The 23889-nt window shown below is 42.3% G+C and overlaps 1 protein-coding gene across 2 annotated transcripts in view; it reads left to right on the top strand.

Annotated features, from left to right (window-relative positions):
• LOC128732582 (myc protein) overlaps nucleotides 1–21388 on the top strand; it is a 168737-nt gene extending 147349 nt beyond the window's left edge. The window contains exons 1-3 of one of the 2 annotated variants that reach the window (XM_053825864.1): nucleotides 6044–7531; nucleotides 10663–12056; nucleotides 18637–21388. In XM_053825864.1, coding sequence (XP_053681839.1) covers nucleotides 10874–12056; nucleotides 18637–19388 — 1935 coding nt within the window. In that variant the 5' untranslated portion in view covers nucleotides 6044–7531; nucleotides 10663–10873 and the 3' untranslated portion in view covers nucleotides 19389–21388. Of the gene's footprint in view, nucleotides 1–6043; nucleotides 7532–10662; nucleotides 12057–18636 lie in introns of those variants that run through there. The other variant, XM_053825865.1, reaches the window with a different exon arrangement.
• Nucleotides 21389–23889: the final 2501 nt, after the last annotated feature.

Genomic DNA, 23889 nt, shown 5'->3' with positions numbered 1-23889 from the left:
GATAATATAAGCAACCACAATAAATTTGCTTTATTAACAGTTTTATTATGGTTTTCTAGCTAGCGATGTGTATTTGGACTCGTATCCTCTTGGTACTACGCAATACCACAATAAACCCAGAGGGAATGATTAATACCGCATTAAAACCTTTATAAAATTCAAGTAAAACCAAGTTGCTTTAGAATTGTTACTTGGGGTAAGTCTCATCATCCATGATGAGAGAGTTGAGGATTTTCCACGCGTTTGTGCAAAATAAATTCACCGTTGCTTTTCGGGTGACACCATTTTTTCCAATTTTCGAAAAACTGACCGCGATAAAAATACAATGTAAACAATACACTCTAAACTACTTCTACAAAAATTTTCAAGAGAAAATAGCCAATGGGTAATTTTCTACAGCGCTTCTTTTGTGGTGCAATATGATGTGGGACACCCTTTATGTTGGCCATTTGGCGCGACACGCTCCCAGTCAGGTATATGATATGGTTTATGAAATCAATATAGGCATTGCAAATTATTTTTAAAGTTTTTGTCCCCCCGTTCTTCAAAATTGGATCTAAAAATCAGGGGACAAAAAAATTGTTAAGCTTGAGTAAATTTTTTTTGTATAAAATCAATTAGGCCATTACAAATATTTTATAAAGTTTTTGTCCTTCCGGTGTTAGGTCACTGAAGGGGGGGGCGAAAAAAACAGAGATTTTTTTATTCGAGCAAAAAAAATTGATTTCAGGCATTTTTACTTGAAGTTTTAACGTGAAAACCAAATCTATTCTTGCTCTTAATATAGGTATACGTTATTATTTTCCATGCGAAAATCTACGAAAAAAGACAAAAACGAAAGAAAAATTTTTCGGCCGATTATCGGAAATTCCGTTGTTCGAATTTTCATTTCTGTTTCGTGCTAGAGGCATTAACTCAACTTGTACACTCATTTTTCAGGCTGTAGAACCCACAGACAATTGATTTTATGAAAAAAAAAAAACCCGAATTAATCCACGTAGCGGCGTGACCTAGCCTTTCTACTGCCACAATAATCATTATTTAATTTCTCAGGAACATCTATAATTAACTTGACTATTTTTTTAAATATCCGTTCCGTATTACTCAAAATCCTTATTTGCCAGTGAAATTCACAACGTATTGCGTAGAACAATTATATTTTCTTTCCTTGGGTGCGTAAATACTTTTAAGCGTCATTTATGTTACTTGATGAACACCTTATTTAGTTTTATAATCGGTCGGCCTTAACTTTCGGGCTTCAGAGCCACATACGAAACTTGTTTTGAATTGACAATATGAAATATGGTTCATAGTAGATTTTTTTATATTTTGATATTAATACCATGCGTTCAAAAGTTAGCATCTTTGAAAAACAAGAGTTCATAAAAATTATTATTATACTTCGCTTTTGAAGAAAAAGGATATCGACAACAAATTAATTAATCTCAAAATTCTACTATTAGTTTGCTTCACTTCAATTTTGCAATATATCTGAATTAGAAAAAACAACTGAATAGAGCATTAGATATGAAAAAGAGAAATTGAACTTTTTCTTAGCTGGCGCTCTTTCAGATAATAATTTTTGCATGAAAATCAAAATTTAAGCTTCTTTTGAATGTACTTTCATGAAAAGATAGACTTGATTAGCTTGATCGCATCGTTTTTACAATGTTAGAGGGTTAGAATGAGGTTAGAGGGTTATGATGCAAGTGCAAGTGAAGAAAATGACAATTGAAATGTGAAATCAAAGAAAAGAAAAAAACTTTTCGATTGAATCCCACTATTTAATATTTATTTGCAACAGACACGTAGTTCGTCTACGACGTGCAGGCTTCATCAGTGTCTTATTTCAAAGCGTATACGTATCTGTCGCGAATAAATATTAAATAGTGGAATTTAGTCGGTAAAAATTTTTTCTTTTCTTTAATTTCAGAGTTCGTATTCCACTAAGAGGCTTCAAAAACTTCAGACAATTGACATGTTTCTCACTTTTCTTGAATTTCATTGCAAATTGTCATCACATACACACATACATACATACATACATACATACACGCACACATACATCACACATATTGAATACAATCAACATTTGATTGATATGTTTTGATTTCACACGTTTTAACGGTTTAATATACGGTGCTTAAGTGTTAAAGTTTGAATAACTTTTGAATGAACCGTCCGATTTTAAATAACTCGGTTTCGTTTGATAGATCTCAGCAGTAATTTTCAAATAATAATAAAATGTGTGATGTTTTTCATTGAATTGATGCTTATATGTTACAAAAATATGTTTTAAATACTATTTTTCACATTTCTTTATGTAACTTTCAAACTACAAGTCCAATCGTCATGAAATTTGGAAGTTAAGGGTTTGCAAGACTCCTCTTTCATATGCAATCAATTTTGTTCAAATCGGTTAAGCGATCTATGAGATAATGAAGTCCCATATTTTTCGTATTTTTATACATAACTTTTGAACTAAAAGTCCGATCAGTATGAAATTCAACAAAGACCTATGGGACACCTAGACCTTTCATTTGACACTAAGAACATTAAAATCGGTCCAGCCATCTCCGAGAAAAGTGAGTGAGATTAAAAGCGTTACACACACACACACACACACACACACACACACACACACACACACACACACACACACACACACACACACACACACACACACACACACACACACACACACACACACACACACACACACACACACACACACACACACACACACACACACACACACACACACACACACACACACACACACACACACACACACACACACACACACACACACACACACACACACACACACACACACACACACACACACACACACACACACACACACACACACACACACACACACACACACACACACACACACACACACACACACACACACACACACACACACACACACACACACACACACACACACACACACACACACACACACACACACACACACACACACACACACACACACACACACACACACACACACACACACACACACACACACACACACACACACACACACACACACACACACACACACACACACACACACACAGAGAGAGAGAAAATGCTCAGTTTTCGAAACTGAGTCGAATGGTATATGACATTCGGCCCGCAGGACCTTTTTTCCATTTCCGGTTTTCCAAGTGATTTCTATACCTTTATACTACATATTTGAATAGTAGAAAGGCAAAAATTAACTCGTATCTTACAAGTTATTTTTTTGTCCCTCGATTTTTCAAGCCAATTTCCAAGGAGGGGGGGGGGGGTGACAAAAACTTTTGAAATTATTTACAATGGCCTTAGGTATCTGTGGGTTTTATCGCCAAAAGAACTCGAAAAAAGAGTAGGCAATTACAAATATTTTATAAAGTTTTTGTTCTTCCGGCGTTGGGCCCCTGAAGGGGGGGTGGGCGAAAAACAACTAAGATATTTTTTTATTCGACCACAAAAATATATATTTTAAGCATTTTTACTAAAGTTTAAATGTGAAATGTTTAAAGTGAAAACTAAATCTATTCTTGCTTTTCATATAGACGTTATTATTTGCAAAAACCTACAAAACGAAAGACAAAAATAAAAGAATTTTTTTTGCCGATTTTCATAAATTTCATTGTTCGAATTTCCATTTCTGTTTCGTTTTAGAAGCATTAACTCCAATCGTACACTCATTTTTAGAGTTTTTCACGCTGTAGAGCCCACAGGGAATTGATTCTCTAAAAAATCAGAGGGGTTGTGTACAAGACACGACCGCATATATAGGTGACGCAGGACTACGTAAGTCTCTTTGTAGTGATAGTAACATGTATTCATGCTTGTAATCATTCGATTCTTCATGTATACATGCTATATGCAACATATATACATGCTACATGCGTTATATGTAACATTTATCAAAGTAGTAACATTGCATACGTTGAATTCTCAAAAGATTGTGCATTTGAAAACAATTTAACAAAATCAAGAACACAAACTATTGCTTTCCTGCTACCTTACTGAAATTAAAGATTGTTTTTATTACCCATCGTTGAAGAGATTTTACCAATTCAATCTTATTTTATCAACAGCACATCTTTTCACTATACTTCTAATGAAACGGCAAGCATGCGTATTCATACAGAGTCCTATTATAACCGAACACTACAGCTGTAGCACATTTTTCCAACACAGATATCAAATTCGCCGAGGTTAAATCGTGTCGCAGTAAATATTTTGCGATCTGTTGGGACAACGAACTTGTGTCGTTTTTTCTGGCACACTTCCCTAACACAGACATCAAATTGGACTAGGTTTAATCGCGTTCGTAAGAAATCTGTTGGCACGAGGAGGCTTTGTCTCTGGCGTACTTCTCAAGCAAGGACATCAAAATGGTCTAGGTTTAACCGCGGTGTTAAGATTAAGAAATCTTGTTGAAATGAGGAAACATGGTCACTTGTTTTGGCTTACTTCCCAAGCACAGATATCAAATTTGTATAGGTTTAGATCAATGCAAAGAATCTTCCAACCAATCACGAAGCGAGAATTCTGGTAAAACATAGGTTCATTATTTTTCAATTTTTCAATAGTTCAACATCAAGAATTGATACTTTTCTTCATTTTGGTCAATTCTTAGAAGATTTTCCGATCGATTGGTGTAAGAATATTGAAAATCTATTGGAAAACCGTTGAGCTATTAGCGCTCAAAACCTTTCATTTTTCGTGACGCTCGCATTTTTCGATTTTTTGGAATGACACCCTATCTCAAAACTTGCCGTAAGACGTAGTCCTACGTCAAAAATTTTTGAAGTATATCCTACAAATTATTTTTTGCCCCCCGATTTTGCAACCAAATTTCCAAGCAGTGGCAAAAACTTTAACAATAAATTTGCAATGGCCTTATTTTAGCCCATTGTGCCAATTGAGGTGCACTTACGGAAAGATTTTTAGCGCCAACTGTGCTGGCTAGAAGAGAGAATCAGACTCACCTCTTCCACCTTCCACGGTACGGTAGCTTGTTCTACGTTTGAAGAACACCACAACCCAGAAGTGAGCTGCTCCACGAAGCGAGTGGAGCAGGGTCAGAATACTGTACACGTGTGTTATTATTTATGTTTGTATATAAGGCAATCCAATACAAACTCGTTTCAGGTTACACACGCGCTAGCTGAATACCCGTTACCCTTCTTCCTTCCAGACGTTCTTTCCATTGATCAGTGCCTTGGTTTGTACGTACGTTTACTAACTGAACAGTTGGAAAAGCTCTTTTCGTTGCTATCTTTTGTTGGTAGGTATGCAATAGTATAGGTTCTTGAATTACACGCGAGCTTTCCACGCCACGCCACGTCCCGCTTGCTGTTATGTACTTCAATATAAATATATACCAAAATGCCGGCATACTCGGCTCGGTCGGTACACACAACATCAACAGAGTGTTCGGTTTGTATAGAAAGAGTGAGTGGGTAGGGAATAAGCGAGAGCAGCGTGGCGCGCGTGACGATTTGTTGTGTTGGTAACGTGAGAAACTAGCCAGCAGCACCCGGCAACAGTGGCCCGGCGTCTCCATCTCCAGTTCGCGGCGATCGCTATCACGGGATTATGATGATAACATACACGGGTATAGGGTTATAAGAAAAGAAACGATAATAGATTGAGTAGATTTTATGGGGCGCTCGCAATATGGTATGAAAAAAGGCAATCTAATTGGTACTATACTAAACCACTACTACTACTACTACTACTACTACTACAGAAAAATAGTAGTTTACACACGGTTGGATTGAACCGATCGACGTGGAAACTGGTGTGGTGGATTGCGTAGCGTCATCGTTTTACGGTGAATCACCAAGGCTGTGCTGTAGTCTGTAGAGCTAGATTGTGCGAGAGGAAGACAAAATTTTTGGGAGACGGTCTTGCGTCGCGTGACAACTGAACTGACTACGGGACGGGACTGCGACTGCGAGCGAATCGGCGTAAAATATACTGTCGCTTGGTCCTTCGCTTTCATTGCTACGGGAACAGTGCGCCAGAGTGGTGGGCTTTTTTCTCGCTTGCTCGTCGCGTTTTTTCTTCTATACCGTTCATCATTACCACACGCATACCATTGCAAAAGCATCGCGGCCAAGTGTTTTTTTTTCTCGTGAGAAGGTGGTTCAAAGCGAAAGAGAGTAAACCGTGCGCGAGGTAGGAAGCAGAATAAACGTCTCGGCTGTAGTGTAGGTAGTTAAGTGTGAGTGTGTTTGGTTTGTATAAAACCAAACAAGATTGAATTCAAGTAAGCTTTGATCGGTAAAAGAAGCTAGCTAGCAGCTAGCACTCTAGCAGTCAGCAGCAGCGGCGGAGCAGCGAGGAAACAAGAAGCCAGTCTCGGTGCGACCAAGTCACCAACTAGCAGCTCAGTGTCTTTTCAGACAGCATCTGAATAGCACGCGTTTTACTGTTTAGTGCGTGGATTTTGCTTCTCGCCGGCCGGGAATTTCTACCCGCCTTTTGAGAATAGAAAAAAAGAAAAGGGAAAAAAGCTAAGCTGCTTTTTTTCGAAATCGAATAAGGAAGCAGTGATTTCTTCTCTTGATGGAATTAACCTCCTTCGGTTTTGTACCAACAGTGGCAAATGAAAGTCGGTTTACTCGGAGCAGTGTTTTAGTGGGAAGATTTACAGAAGAAATCTTCATCTTGCAACACAGCACCAGTGGCAAAAACAGCAGCGAAGTTGGAGAAACTAACAGTTCTGGCTTACGTCTACTGTGTGACCTTGGTGTTTCGATTTTGTAATAAGTGAAAAAAATAAATGTCAAAAGTGCTATAACAATTAAACTGACAAACACAAAAGTGACCAAGTACCGGCCGCGCAAAACAATACCAGACAAAGCAGAAAGGGCGGGCGCGCTTGGGGATATAATTTGCAGCCTGATCGTGCGAGGGTGTCATGCCGGTAAGAATACCTTCACAGCCTATCAGTACTTGTTGTAGAGGATCATCATCAATAATTGAGTTATCTACACTGCGGCGATTCGGGCATCAGCGCACGAAGATAAACAATAGATTGCTACAGATACACTCTCGTCACAAAAAGCAGCAGCAGAAGCAGAAGCAGCCTTGTTTTGTGGTGAGGAGAACTCGAACAAAAGATCGAACAATACCGACTAACTGTACCGTAATAGGGTCGTTCTGCTCAATCGTTCCGTACGGTTCGAGCCAAAAGTGACTGTCGTCTGAGCGACCGCGAAAAATTAAGTGTGTGAAAAATATTCGTAAACTTCGTATTCGGGCGAAACAATAGTACCGAGAGGAAGTGGAACACAGTGTTCAGCGAATCCTGTTGTCGTTGGTCGTTCGTTTGTTGGTGGTTTGTGGTGAAAAACGAACCCCGCGAGTGCACTGTTGATTCAGCCCGCGTAGCATAGATTGCAGGAGCAGCAGCAAACAGCAGCAGCAGAAGGATAAGCAAGCTATTGATGCTGAGGCCTAGCAGCGGCTATTGATCATCGTCAAGGAGAACACTAAACCAGTGTCTAAGGTAAGCTAAAGGGCTTAATTTAGTTTTTTTTATGGTCAATGAAGGAAGGCTCCCCCACATAAACAGATAGGTCAGCAGGGGGTGCTGCGTGTAATTGAAACCTGGTCGGTCGGTTGTGTTTTGTGTTGGGGCGGCTTAAATTGATCGAGTGGGCGGCAGGAACGGAATTGTTGGTTGCCTAGAATGGTGTTAGTGGTGACGAAATGAGTTTTTTTTATCGATGAAAAATAGGTCTACTGACATTTTCAATTATTAAGACACAGTGCGTATATTTTTTTCCTTAGTTTTTTGGATTTGAATTTTAGTGCTTATAAGTGGATGCTGCGATGCCAATGTTAAAGTGAAACTTTTTTCCTAATAATTTTTTTGACAATTGCAGTGGTGTTATAATGTGTCTATAATCCATAGTTTGTGACTCCCGGTAATATCAGCCTCAAATTATTTTTTTTGCTGCTTTCAAGTTTATTTGATGATTTTTTCGGGGTCCTATGAACTACCAAACACTTTTGGCTCTTGACTTTGGAGAACTACCTGTCTCAGGTAGAAAGTTTTTTTTTCCAAACAAGCGTCATTAAAATTGGTGTCATGTTTTGAGCGACTTTCTGATTGAGTTTTACACCAGTCGATCACAAATCAAATTTTTTGATTTTCGAATGCCCGCTATTGAAAAATTACTGTAAGTGTCAAAATGCTACGGTATGTCTTATTTTTGTCACTTTCGGTACATTTGCAAGGAAGCACGAGCTTGTTTAAAGTAACTTACCCTCTTTTCGCGTTTGAAAATTTAATTGAAAACATCTTTGGAGTAATTTTTGTCACGATTTCTAAACTTCTCAAGCAAGAACGACCAAATTGTACACGGTTTGACTACTAAGTCACTAATATTTTAATTTATGATTAGAATTTTCTAAAATTTTTTTTTGGGGAATCTCGTTACGACAATGGAACAGAACAAATAGAGCAGGACTGATACGTCGAGTTTATTTCTAGTTAAAATGTTTGATTTTGGAAGCATAAAATAGTTGGCAAAATACTAATCACTTTTAACAAATGTGTTCTAAAGGACGTGAAGATATGATTTTATGACTAGCATGAATAATAGACCAGCAATTTTGTGAAAATGTGTTCAATGTGTCTGATTGGAATTCAAAAGTGCTTTAATTTTGTCTTTGGGAAATTTTAAAATTCATAATTTTTGATCCGCTGAATCAATCTCAATCATTGTAGTGCTAAATCAAAGATATTCTAACTAGTATTTTCAAGAAAAGCCTTCGAATAAAACTGAAAGTTTTTTTAAATGATGGTTAAATTAAAGATACTATTTTTTATGTTTTTTTTTCGGAAACTGTAAAAATTTCTACACAGTTAACTGAAAGTCAAAAATCTATAGTTTTAGTTATTAAGATAAGCATACATTTTTTCAAAGAAATAAGTTTGCTGGAATACAATGCAGACACCGAATGTCTTTTGTCTTTACCTGCAACCAAACAAACGGATTTCTTTTTGGCAAAAACGAACCAGACATATCTGTTTCTTTATCAGAAATGTGTAGGAATACAAAAGGAATGCAGAAAATGAAGCAAATATGCTTATGTTTAATTTTATTTGTTATCTCAATGTCAAACAAAGTAATTTTGCAAATGAAAATAAAAAAATAAGATTTTTATTAACTCACATTTCACATTAGTAGAAAACAGGGCGTGCCGTAATATTACCGATCGGCTCAAACAAAACCTTAGCCTGTTGGTTTTCATCATTTTGCTGTGGCGAGCTACCCAGCTAGTTTATTAACCACTTGGACTGCCAGTTGACCCAAAAAATGCTCATCTTTGCGAATTGTGCGGCGTGCCAAAGGCACCATGCACCATATGGTACGATGCATCGAGCATCGAAAAAGGATTAACCTATGGTTGTCCCACACCCGGTCGACCGACCGACTGACTAGGACTGCGGCGGAGCCGGCCCGTCTTGTTGCCTTGTATGGTAGCAAAGAGACTCTTTCATTTGCTGCTTTGCTGCTGCTGCAATTCATTCGAATTTGGGTTCGTTCCGGAAGACGGCAGGAACTGTGTGGGCGAGGACAGAGGCGTCCAATTTTTCCTCCGAACGGAACGGAACGCATGCCACCCGAAAGAGCAAAAGGGAAATCGATGAAATACACGCCGCCAACGCTAGCGCCGCCGGCGGCTGGTTGTGTTATATAATAAATTGCTTGCGTCAGCGGTGGTAGCGGCGGAATCGCGCTCGTAGTAGGCTATTACTACAACTGTGATACTACCACCAGCACTATTCGGATGAAATTGCAGATTTTTCGACCTCATTTCGCGCAGCGAATCAACCGATTAGACCAGCCAATGCCGCCTGGGGCGTCGTTTCCTCTCGCTGCCAATCAAATCTCCGTCAGTCAGAGAGTACAAAGTTAATGATAATAACATAATCTATTTATTATTGCAACTCGCGGTCGCATGCCCGCATTAGACGAGGCCAGCCCGATGCATGTGCGAGTGTGTATTTGTAATGATTAATGGCACTAGCAGCACCAGCAGCAGCCGCCCCGGCAGCAGTGACTGCTCGGCTCGGTCACAAAACTCAAAAGAGAGACTGAAAAAGCCGGTATAAACATCCATATTTCTCGCCCCGTTCAGCTTGCCACCGCTGCGGCGGCAGCGGCAGTTCGCTGTCTTGTCACCGTCCGGCCAAATCCCCCGCAGAGTGAAATGACGGTGTGGGAAACAGATCCTTCTTCTTGCCACCATCGCGCGCCTCCTTCATTGCTTCGGTTTCTTTTTTTGTTCAGCATGACTTTCCTAATTGAAGATTTTGATTAACAGATAAAGAGCGTGTGAGCGTGACCAAGGCTCTGCTTATACCTATACGAAAATATGCGAACGGTTGATAACGCCGCCGGCGGCACAGAGGAATAAAAACGAATCGAAACGAGGTCGAACTGTCGGGTTGTTCAATTTTTTATCAATGCTCCAATTTACCCCACTATTTTGACGTATGGGATGAAATCTTGTACACACTGCTGTCGCTGATAAGATTAAATTTCTCTTATGATACCTACTTTATGAAATAGTATTCGAATTACAAATTTTTAATTTTAAACTTTGTTTCTTTTTTCTTTGCAGAAAAAAACGCGTCTGCAAGCTCAGCAGACTAATTAAGTGATACAGATTACAGACCGGATTGTGATAAAGTGAACCCAAAAGAAGTACACCCGCAAACGTAGAAGCGTGCTCTCTGCTAAGCAGCCGGGCAGCACTTAGCATTTAAGTAAAATAAAAAAAACACAAACGCTTAGCAGATTTAAGTAAATCAAGTTTTTAACTGAACGTAAAAATGATTTTGGCCAAGAAACCAGAGCCCTTCTGGGATGATTCGGTCGATTTGGAGGGCGAAATCGGTCTCGATTTCAAACTGATGGATTTTCCGACGTTGGAATTCCTAAACGTCGAAGCCTCAGAGCTTGAGCAGAGCTACAGCAACGGATTCGGCTGGGAAGAGCAGCTGATTTCCTCTAAGCAGCAGATTCGGAACCACGACTGCATGTGGTCCGGATCGTGCGCCGACCAGAGCCACCCGGGAAAAATGGGCGGCCGAATGAACAACAATAGTACAAATAACACAGACAACGCTCAGGAGCAGTCGCCTGCGGTCGGAACGGGGAATTTCAACACAGTCACAGCCGTTGCGGCTGCCAGTTTGAACAGTAATGTCGCTGCTACGCAACAAAAGCCCATCTTGACGAACAGCTCGGTTCTGAATATTAACAACAATGTTACACAAAAAGTAGCTCCATTCAAAGCTCAGACAGCGCAGATTCCTGCGGGACGATCACTACTGATAAACCCCCGCAGCAAACCGCAACAGCAGCAAATCAGTCGAGTTCCAACAATTTCAACCACAGACTTCCTGCGGGAACGGGAAGGTCCGTTGGCACTGCATACACGACCGGACACTCCGCTTAGTTTGGACGACGATCCACCGGAGTTCAAGCATAACATTGATCTGGCCACCTGTACGATCGGTTCCAATCAATTTCGGCTGACCAATCGATGCAGCTCGCGTCCTTACGCTCATCATGGGCATCATAATGACGAAGCGTCTTCGCACCGAATCATCAACATGATCAAGGAAGAACTAGAGGACAGTAGCGACAGCTTACACCTAACGCGTGCCTCTAGCGAAATAGGCTCCCTTACCGACCTGCTGAACGATCTGGAAGAGCTGAAGGAAGACGGCCAGGATAGCGAAACCGAGTCCGATGTCAACGGCAGCAGCAGTTGGTGTAGTGGTGAGGGAGGCGGAGGCGGCCGTAACGGTGGCGATCTACTGCCCGGCGGCTACACCCATGCTCACCATCAGGAGATGAGCCCCTCTTCGTCGTCCTCCTCGCCAGTATCATCCTCCGCGTACGAGTACCACCAGGGCACGCACGTCGGCGATCACAGCTACACCAGACCGAAGAACCGCTACAGTTGTAGCGTAAACGAGCTCGGCGTCGATACACCCTCCGATTCCGGTAAGTTTTGCTACCCTTTCTAAGCCTTTTTTTTGCTTAATCTAATTCGAAGTGAATGGATGTGAGTGCGAAAAATCCTTCCTGAAAATCATCTTTTTTGCCAGTTTTTGTGGACAATATTGGGTGGGGTGCACTTAACAGATGTCCCTAAGGTAAAGCTTGCTAGAAAAGTAATGGGAAAATTTCTGGACGAAAAGCTGCGATAAACTAATCAAAATGATTTCAATTTTGTTACGTTTCTACGGACAATTGTCCATAATAATTTCCTAAAATTTTTGAAAACTACATTACCAAATAAATAGTTAAAGCATCGTTGCTGTGCAGAGCAAAAAAAAATCAATGCAGATATTCCGTTGCTCAACTCTTCCCTCCCTGGGCTCGGCTGCCGGTGGCGTCCTTTTTCCTTTTTTCTCTTCATCACTACCGCGTCGTATCACGCCATTACCTAGCACAAGAAGTTATATATCTCTCCTGTCGGGTTTCCACATCGGACACAGACGATTCCGCCTTGCCGTTATGGACGACCCTGCAGCAGCAGCAGCAGCAGCACAGACGCACTATCATCACTCCCATTTCCGTACTTCCGGTGCGCTGCTTCTACTCAGCCAGCTAGCCGCCACCCAACGTAGTCGTTGTCGTCGTCGTCGTCGTCGTCGTCGTGTATGTCGTGCGCTTCCGGGGGGGTCGATCCCCCCTGTCCTCTCCATCTGTCGACTATCATTCCCTATACGACGCGGCTTTAGCTTGTACCTACGAGTATGTTCGGTGGAAAAATCGATACTGCTCCCCATTCGGGCTACTTTTTCATATGCTCCCCTGCTGCCAGCTTCTTCTGCTCCCCCCGTCCCTATGCATCGTAGAGAAAATCCAGCGTGACGTCACAAGGCGCGGTTCGGTGGAAATTGAGAGAACCGAACAGCGAGTGTCATGCGCACACGCATCCCTGCTGCAGTGTGATAGTAAGTACGTTGTGAAATCCGGCTGCCGTCGCCGACGGTCAATAAACGCGGACCATCATCTCCGTCGTCGGCGGAAATTGCCTGTGTGTGCGCGCGCGAAAGTGCGTTGGCGGGAAAAGTTAAAATATGGAAAATTTTCTCGCTGCTGCTGTGGCAGGCTGTGTCCCGTTATCGAGCGAGTAAAAGTAATTTTCTTAGGAAAAGTCGTAAAACGTTGTGGCTCTTGGTTTATACACAGTGGCTGAGCCATTTTTATGATGGGCATAATAATGCTTTGATGGATGAAGAGGAAGGATAAAGGTTTTATTACCGAAGTGCGTGTGCGACATCCAAGGTCACACCGGTTTGGAGTTCATTACTCCCGACGCCCTTTTTTTCGGGCGGATAGCCTTGTACTAGGACCGGGAGAGGAGAGAGCTTTTGGCTAAGCTCAGGACGACGACGGGATGGGGGTTATATACTGGTGATTTCTCTAGGATGATGGGTGGCAGTCCCAAGGACTCATTCGACCTTCGACAGTTTTTTTTTCTCCTATGCTGATGAGTTTACAGGGAAAACCCCACCGCGGTGTGTTAGATTCCCGCCACTGGTAGTGGTAAAATAGTAGCAGTAGTAGTAAACTGCGGGAATGATTATTTCACAAGTTGGTGTAATAATACATCTGCACTCGGTTGGTTGATGGGAGTGACCGAAAGACGCAGATTCGGGAGAGACCTTGCGGATTGCGGCAGGGAAACATGTCTCGTGTCTGACTCATCCTTCTCTGGTTACCGGAAAGATCCCACGGGTTGGGGCAATGCAGTAGAATCAGTTGTGGAATGTTTTTTTTTTGCTCTCTCTCTTGCTGGATTAGGGCGTCTCCAGACAACAAAAAGCAGCATCTTGCCGCTTCTGTCACCGGAACCGGTTCGTCGCTGTCCACCGAGGAAATGTTGGTGTGCATTCGGGAACATTTTAATAAATATGGTGGAGGTTAGCAAAATTGCACGAACTCTCGTGTCGCAACTGTCTGTCTGTCTGCGCGCTACGTCCCCTCGTCCTAGAAAGGATGGGAAAGTTCGATGGCCACAATCTCGTCGTTATTGTTTTCGCGACCCTCTAGTTTGGCGGCTTCGCGTTTGGTGTGAAAGCAAACTCCCTGCTCTCCAGCAATCCGCACACACAACCGGTTCCCAGGACAAACCTGTTTTCCAAGCGCGCAGTTGATTTGGTGGAAAAATCAAGGTCGCATTTTCCGGCCGCAACAGATTTTCTCAAGTGGCATTTTATATTGGAGGAACTAATCGGTGTGATCGGTTTCTTTTTGTCCAACTGGCCTTTGCTCACTGTTGGTTGGTGTGCACACAGATTATTGAGCATAAAATTCAACCTCCAGACAGCTTTCACTTTGCTCGACTTGTGCTGCTTTGAAAGCAGCTGGTTAGTATTTTTTCTTCATTATCAATCAGAAACGATCGCCCATAACCGCGCCCTGTCCTTGTTCCAAGACGGCGCGCAACTGAACTGAGTGGTTAGAAAAAAAAAACCCTATCCAACACCACAGCACCCTGTGTGTGATGCAATCACTAACGACGTATTTGTGTGCTTATTTTTGCTCTGCAAATTTGTCTGTTTTGTCTGAGTTTAAGTCTGCGACTATTAAGCTCCATTAAAATCTCCAGACAACCGAATGTCCCACAGCGAACAAAGCATCCTCACCGCAAGTGTGGGCTCAACTAATAGAGCTCTTTCGAGCAGAAGTGTAGTAGCAGCTAACGTTTATTTTCGGCTGTCCGCGCTCCCCGCGAATCTAGCGGTGGCAGCGCTTTGTTTCGGTGTGTCGTGCGAGGTCAATTAAAAATTTAAATTTTATGCAATAGTGGAATAGGCAATCGTACCACGGCCTTGACATCGGTCACATGGAGCACCGACAGTACGGCGTTTTTGTCGTGTCGTCGCCGTCGTCGCTGTTGGCAGCTGTTTACCGAAAAATTTACATACCTTTTTTCGCATGCGAGCAGCTGCTGACGAAATTGAAATTCTAAGAAACGCCATTCGTCGTCGTCGTTAGACGCCTTTTCAATCTGAACCTCCGGTAATAATAAGGGGGTCTTGGACAGAAAACGGGTTCTCGGCGGTGCTGCGGTGCCACGTAGTGAACTATTCTTTTTATTTCGCTCCTTTCACGTGCACCAAACCGCCATCATTTGCCGCGCCATCGGTCGGTTTTTAGTTAGTCATTCTGTTTAGCTGTAATCACACACCGCAAGAAACACGGCGGCTAGACTGTCACGTGGACAGTCAGGCACCACTACACAGAGAACGAACCACCATTGCAGAGATACCGTACGAGTGGCTAGAAATTCTTGGCATATTTGTCAAGTCCGCCACCAGTCGCGCCTTCACTCGCCTCCGTCCGTGGTCGTCGTCGTCCTCATCGGTCTGTGCTATAGTCAGCAATTGCAGCCAAAGTTCCCGTTTCTACGTGGCGGTCCGTCGATCGCCCGTCATCAAAGAGAAGAGGTGAGGCGTGGTACAACACCACAGCACACCACTGACTGGCTCAGAAAACAAGTTTTTTTCGCCGTCGCACCGCTGGCTCCGCGCGCCCTATCGGGCCACGGACCGGTTCAATTGACGTTGGCTGCGTCCTGACGACAGTGACGGATTCTCTCCCTCGCTCTCTCCCAAGAGCAAAAGAGGGTTTTTACTCTGCTTCTCACGCGCAGCATCACAGCCACAGCACGGGGCGGATGAAATCAGCGCTGCCAGAGTGAGAGATTCCGGGGAATTTCGTGATGTGTCGTAAATAACTAAATAACTTGTTCCAGAATTTCTTCTGCTGAAATTTGATAATGTTTATTGAATACTGATTCGGAGGAGGCGAAAATTACCCCCCCCCCCCTAATTTAGTTCCATGAGGAAGAGTCCAATGCAAATTGCTCGCGTGTGTGCAGTGCGCTGTGACAGTCGAACAGCCGCCAGCCTGCCAGTCACTGCATGCATGCACTCGCGAAATTTGGCGTAATAATTCATCGACCTCAGCTCACAGCAGCACAGCTTCGTCGTTGGTGGCGTTTGTTGGTAGCATAGTAGAGTAGCAGCAAGTGCGCAACGGCGCGCGGACAGTGGTTGTGCCGAGTGTTGAGTCGACGACGGACAGTGCGAATCTGTTTGGTACCGGTTTGTTTTTCGGAGAGTTTGCCAAAAAACGGCTACACTCCGCCGGGCGCTTGTGTGTGTGAGTAAGCGTGCGGCATCGTCGGTTTGTTGTATAGGTTGGGTCGTTCGCAAATTTCGTGTGTAAGAGGAACGACGGAGTTCAACGAGAAATGCGAAACGAAAAAGCGCAGAATTTCGCATCGCGCGCGCTGTTGCTAGGCGGAAAATGTATATTTAAAGGCCGACTTGCGTGCTGCTCCTCCTGCTCTTTCGCTTACTGCCTTACCCGGACGGGTCACGGGTCGGGTGGAGGGACTGAGAGAGAGCGGCAGAGAGACCGCGGAGGTGGTGGCCGGCGACCGCACACGCAATCGGACTGGGTTTTTTTGTTTAAATTTCTTTTCGTCCGGATTGGGTGTGCGAATACACCACCAACCGGGCACTGCTTGCCGCGCGCAATGGCAAACGGTGAAGAAATTGGAGCAATTTGATCGGAATGTTGGGGCCTGTTCGATGCAGATCGCATCGAAGGGAAAGGGTGTAGAGAAATTGCCAGCCAGGCGGCTTGATTTATTAATATTCCCACTCCAGCGTTTTGCCGAACGAACGAACGTGGGGGATTAAAGTTGAACTACTTTCTAAAGTCACAGTCGCCATTACCAGCAGCCCAGCGTCGTTGTCGCCTACTTGTTTAGTTTTTGGTATATGCAGTTTGGGAAAGTGATTTAATTTTTTCTCCTTTCATCGATCAATGGGAACACTTTTCGACTTTCAAAGTTGTGATGAATCGAGAGAACCAAAATAGAAACTGTGTGAAGGGAGAGGATCACGGATAAAATATACACACGGGACGGGAGAGATGATGGCAGCGCAAGGTGACGGCGACGGACGCGGTTTCACCTGCTGCTGTGGTCACTGTTTTTTTTTTGTGGAGTATGTTTTGGTTTGTTGGTTCGCCGCTTTGCGTACTCTCCGCGTGCCACCACCATCAACACAGAGCGGTTGTGCCTTTTCGCCGAGATGTTCTTTTTCCCTGCACGACGACAAAAATTCTGATGGCAGGCCCGGGCAGCAGCAGGGACAGCAGCAGGGTGGTAAACACGCGCACACCCTGTGGCTGCTTTTGTCGTACGTACCGTCGTCGGATGGAATCCGGCTTGGGTGCCTTTCACTTCACACCGACCGACCGACTGCGGGCCGGCGAGCGAGAATGGTGTGATTGCACTCTCGACGGTGCAAAATCCACGTCGACCAACTCGCGTCGTTTTTGGCCCGCGCCACCGGTACCGCCACCCCGATCCGGACTGACACAATTTGGGTCAATGACTCGCTTTTCTTCCCGTTGAAGTTTGGTGTTGCGTTTGTTGGTTGCAGATGGGAAATTAGGCATCGATGTACCGCCTCCGGCGGGTCATCACCTTGTGTGTTTGTGTTTTGTAATTTTACCCGCTAGGTCCAATAGGTTATGTTGAATTGCAATGTTGAATTGTCTCTCAATCGGACATTTCATTCAAAAGCTATGGGCAAAAATTTGAGGACAATGTGACCCATTTTTCTCCGGAAGCTCTCTTTGGAACCGGAATCGATTCTAGTGGTTATGGTATTTGCTACCATATTACTGCGCCTGACGCCTTATTACTGCGAGTTTTCCACGACGAAAAGCCAAAGTTGAAGTTCGTTTGTTCTAATACAGAGTGAACAATCAATTATTCCCTATCTGCTTCACATTTTGGCGGCCTCTGGGAACGGCTTGCTCAATCCAACAAAAAGAACAGTCAACGGTTTCGATCCTAAGTGCTTACCTTGCGATAAAATTCTGACTTGTACGATAAAAGAGATTAAAATGATACTAAATTCCACTAAAACTAAAACTTTATTCACAAAAACTTGTCAAATTAATTAAAGTTGCTTATCTTAATCTACTTTGTCACGTAACCTCGTCAAACTGTGACAATTTTACACTTCTGATAAGAGCAGTGGTAACAATCTAACAAAGATTCCATTCACTATTCTGGATGGATGGATTAAATTGGATTTTTCGTCAGTCAGCAACTACAACTGATTGAAACGCGCTCGTTTACACACACTGACCAGGCCGGGGGGAGTGATAAGACAATTCGAATAATCTCTTGACATTGTCGAAACGCTCCGGGATCCGTGCGGTGTTGATAAAGGGCCTTTCGAGTGAGGGGGAATTCTGCGTGTTCCATTCGCTGATATGAATTGAGCTGAGGTCCAAGGTCAAGTCGGTTGGCTGGCCAACCAGCTGCGCTGCGGTGGGAAAATTTTTCCTTTGCGGTTTCCTGTATGAGAAATGAATCAAATAGACTGTGTGTATTACTGACCGGATGTGAGAATGTTTACGCTTGTGCGCGCGCCATGATTGTGTGGCTGATGCTGTGGCTGCGTGTGACTTTCCGATTGCAAGAAGAAACGAATAGTCAATCACCTTAATGTTTTTTTCTCTCTTTTTTTTGCAGAGGAAGAAATCGACGTTGTCTCGATAGGCGAGAAAAATCTGCCGACGAATCCGACGGCGCGTGATCGTCGCGCCCTGCAGAATCGGGTGGCGCACAAAATTGCCCGCAAGCAACAGCAGCAGCAGCAGCAGGTTTCTGGTACGCAGCACCACCGGCGGCGGCACAGCGACGATGACTTGGCAAACGAACATCATTCTAGCGGTGGCAGTTCGCACACCAGCAGTCCCAGCAAGTACGCCACTTCATCCTACATGTCACCGAACTATTTGACGCCCGCCTCGTCGACGACAATCTCTGGCACCAACACGCCCCTGCCCGGCCACTCGTCCAGTATAGGTGGGAACTCGCGCAAGCGACCCAGCAAGGAGGAACACCGCTCGGGCAGCGGAAAAAGTCGGCACCATCATCAGCATCGCAACAAAAAGCAACGCATCCCCGGTAAGAAACCCATTTCCGATTCCTCCGAAGAGCTGGAAACCCTCGAGAAACGTAACCTTCACAATGACATGGAACGCCAGCGGCGGATCGGTTTGAAGAATCTGTTCGAAGAGCTTAAACGACAGATCCCGACCCTGCGGGAAAAGGAGCGAGCTCCGAAGGTGAACATTCTCCGGGAGGCGGCCAACCTCTGTCAGCGGCTCAATCGCGAACAGGAACAGCTCAACGCACTGCGAAAACAGCAGCAGCGGTTATACGCACGAGTGCGGCAACTGAGAACTTCACTGCATTCGCAGCGGCGGTCGATGGAGTAAAGAAAAAGTTCCCAAAGGACGGACGGTCGGACGGACGAACGGATTTGAGGAGGACGTGTGGAAACAAATGTGATTTCAGATTTAAGTGCGACATGATGCGACAACATTCAACCCAGGTGCCAATAAACACGCTACAGCCAGACTGAGACGAACGGAATGAACGTGCGAGGGAGCGAAAGAGTATAACGCATAAAGTTAAAGCAAAAACGTACCGGTGAAGAACCAGTGAGTGAAAGAGCCAAGGCGTCGTCGTGTATGCGTAAGCAAACTTCCCTAGATAGATTTAGCGATTGAGTTCCGGCATTTTCGGCATACCGTCGAAAGCTGTCCAGTTTTTCATCATTTTACTTTGATAAAAGCCAATCTTTTCATATAAACCATCAAATCAAAAAGAGAAGCATAAACAGAAGCAAAATAACAGAACAGCAGAAGATTAGCAGAATCCTCGAGGACGCAAACGGCGGGGATTCCGGGCAAGCGAGATCCTGAAGAAGTTCATTTCGAAACGTGTTTGTGCGCTCTCAAGCTTCTCAAGCAGCAAGTGAAGCGCTCCGAACTCCGATAGTATTTACTCTTCGCGTGCTAACGTAAGTACGTAGCTAACTTTTCATCCCTTCCATACACCCCTCACACGAACACCCTCCCTCACTGAGCTTCGTTGCTATCAGAACGGAAAGTGAGGAAGAGCAAAAAAGAGTTGTCAGCACAAACACACACACACACTCACAATCTCGATCGATTGGTAAAGAGAAAAACCAAAACAATTGTCAATGGCATTTATCGAAACTACTATCCAGTGCATTTATCAAACTCTCGCTTGCCGCTTGTTACTGCACTTAATCTTCTCTAGTTTGGTTTCCTCTTTTTTTTCGTTGTTTTTTTTTCATTTTGAGTGTACTTTTTCTTGATCAAAGTGAATTTCCTAACTCTCAAGCTACACAGCAGTTAAAGTTGATATATAAAATATGATATAATATAGTAAGCGAACGGTTAAATGGCAAGCTTATTGATTTACTAGAGTTGAACTATTATTACTTTATTAATTGTATAACTATAGATTTTGAACATTTCTATTGAAAAGTAAAAAAAAACACCGAAAACAATGAAACGCTTTTAAAGCAATTAACTATATATTATAGACATTACACAAGAACTATGAACGTTTCCTAGGATTAGTTTGAATAGTACTGTATATAGAAAACAAATTTAGACGGTAGATACCTACTATATAATCTTAAAGGAAAAGTTTAAAAAGTGAACACAACAACAAGAGATGGTGAATTACGATGAACACACAACAGCAGAGCCATGAAATACGCTGATGATACTTAACTTTGAACATAATGGGTAGATGATACCCAGATTATTTTTTCTTTACTCGTTTCTTGAGTTTCCCGCCAACCCCACCCGTCGTCAGAGAGGGCAGGGGGCCGGGAAAGCTTGACTTCCTATTATTGACCACCCGATTTGCATCTAATGTTAATAGGACAAGATCTATTAGCCCGCGCAAAATGTTTCACTACTGTGTATGGTTTTATATAGTTCTAATTAATTTTTTTTTTCGCTGCTAGAATGAACTACTTTAAGGACATTGTGAAAAGAGTTAAATGATGAAATTGAATTTTGTAAATATAGACTACCCTGGAACCGATTTATTTGTCATCGTTAATTATTGTTTCTCACATAGTTTTCTTTTTTTTTGACATTGATACTAGTGATAGTGATAGTATATAATAATTACTACAAACAAATTGATTGCAAATTATATCTCGCCGAAGCGCATTTGTCTACTGCTACTATTACTATACTACTATAAGCTAGAGAACAAATACAACTCTGTAAATATGACGAAGGTGATTAAAGCAAGAAAAAAAGAAAGAAAACATAACCAATGCTAAGGATTATCTGTAATCTTTAATTTTTTTTCGATTAATTTGAGTTAAGTTTCAATATACATACGTTGCAGTGAGCTGCATAATTGATATAAAATATTAAAAAACAACCTGAAAAAAAATCCGCTTATTTTTTCTATTTCTTAGAGTTTACACATTCAGAAAGCCTTTATTTTGTTCTCATCCGAAGATGGATTTCCTCGTCTTATTGTTTTTACCTTCTGCTTGCCACCTACCTCTTTCTTTCGTTTGTTCATCACGGTCCTGCGCCTGCCTGCTGAGCCGGGTTATAGTTTTTCCGCTTAGTTTGAATTTATTTTCTCCGCTGTTCGTTGTTGGGGAACTGAGGGTAAGACGAACAGGGTGGGTAAGACGGACAGGTAGTTGATTCTACCAGTTAAGCATTTAAATTCGTAAATGTTTTGATGGGCATCCAACCAGCTTACTTTCTCATGATTTCTGAACGTTCTCATCATCATTTAGTACTTTCAAATTTTGATAAAGTACAGAAAAACTGAAAATTGGAAGTGATTCTGCTTTTGGATGTAACTTTTTTGCCATCAAAATGAAGATTTTTGAGTGGTTTAATTCTAAAATGTTACCCATAACATGAAGTATTTCGATTTAATACCTTTTTAAGTAACGTCTGCATTGAAAAAATAGGTAATTTTATTTACAATTTTTGTTAAATATTTTACTAGCTGCTTTTGAAAACAATATATTGAATTGAAGTAAACTGTATTTAGGTTTTGTAAATCATAAGTTCTCTGTATTATATTAGATGTTCTTCTTAACCTGTTCGTCTTACCCACAGTTCCCCTATTCACTTTGTTCGCACCCACTCCTAGCAGGCAGGCAGGCATTGGTTTGGTTTACAGTGCAATTTGCAGCCTTATTCGTTATGTGCGTAAATGTGTTTACTTTAGTTCTTAGCGATTCCTAGTGATTACCGTATTTTAAATTTTTCTGAAGGTTGTGCTTTAAAAAAAATCCGAACAACGTCGTTTCTTAGCATAAGCTAAAATGAAATCAACATCAAATTTTGCATTTTATTAAATCTTGCATTCATTAAATCTACATCAAATTTTGCATTTTAATCAAAAAATCCTCAAATTAGATAAGTTGCCTCCGTTAGATCCGTTAGACCGTCGTGAAATTCGTGAAATTAGATTAGGTCTTGCAATTAACAAAGCTGGCGACACTGTCATAAATGTAAACAAACGCTCGCGGCCGCGCAGCGTGTTTAGAAAAAAAGTGTGAAAAGTGTCCGCGGTTTCTTGTGTTTGTTTGTTTCGTTCAATTCGATTTATTTTTCGTTTGTAGCGTTTAAATTTGTGCTGTTTTCCATCCAAAATGAAGTGCTGTTTGCTGTCCTGCCTGAAACGAACAACAGGGAGCTTAAAAAGCCGAATTTTTTCAGTTTCCAGCTGATGGAAATTATAGTTACTATATATAGTAACTATAATGGAAATCGCCGCCGCCGCCATCGCAACTGGTTCGTATTATGGGAATTAAGTGAAAGAAAAGTTATTTAATGGCAGTTTTTATAGTGTAAGCTGTGAAATTACTAGAAATATCTTAATATTCTTCGTATATCGTGAAATTCAGCGCATCGAATGCTTATGCTTAAGGGGGGACCCTACTCTCGAAAGTCGGAAAAATCGAATTTTATTTTTTTGCATGTTCGAGATGCTTACACCACAGACAAACTGACACCTTTAGAAATGTTATGCCAAATGTATTTTTTGATATCTGATGTCATTGAAAACTTACGGCAAATATTGTGGAGTCACCTCAAGCGAAGTCCATTGCTGTACAAAACTTCGAACGCGTTTGCCCCAAAACCATGTTTCTTTAGCTGGCGGTACGTGTATCTCAGAATCTAGTGGACCGATTTGGCTAAAAAAAATTTTTAGCATGTGAAAATGAATTATCTAAATTGTTACGTAGCCGTTTTTTGATATCTCAATTTTTTAATTTTTTATGAGCTTTCAATTGGCGAGTTTTGATAAAAAACACCTTTCTTTTGGAAAAATTACCGCCATTTTGGTAATTTTTCGAATTTTCAAAAACCGCTACGTAACAATTTAGGTATTAACATAACCTTCGAAATCATCCTTGATATCCATTCTACGATACTCCGTTGGTTCCCGGCACGTCCCACCAGCAACGAACTATTTTCTAGAGGGCATTCACGCGCCCACCTGCCACCAGCATAACAATCACTATTTTGGTATCCAAAAAATACAAAATATATCTTCAAATATACCTTAACCAATAACCAAAATACCCCAACACTTAACTATAATTCTAGCATCTGAATTTTTTTTACGAAAATCTATTATCTTTCGGTCTTCCAGAGCAGGGTCCCCCCTTAATTTGATTGGATCGATTCTATCTTTCTATTGGAACTATCCTACTATCAAGTCGTTCACCTGGTTTACCTTTCTTACATTTCTTAGTGAAATAATTTTTCATGCGGGAGTTTGTCATACGAAAACAGCACTTCGTGATATGCGAGATTTCTTTCGTCTATGATGGACAAAAATCTGTGCAGATTTGAGTCGCACGCAAGAGTTATCCAACTCCCACAAAAAGTGTAAATAAAT

The sequence above is a fragment of the Sabethes cyaneus genome, chromosome 1 (genome assembly GCF_943734655.1).
Source record: "Sabethes cyaneus chromosome 1, idSabCyanKW18_F2, whole genome shotgun sequence".
NCBI classification, from domain to species: domain Eukaryota; kingdom Metazoa; phylum Arthropoda; class Insecta; order Diptera; family Culicidae; genus Sabethes; species Sabethes cyaneus.
This window is presented reverse-complemented; position numbering and strand designations above follow the sequence as displayed.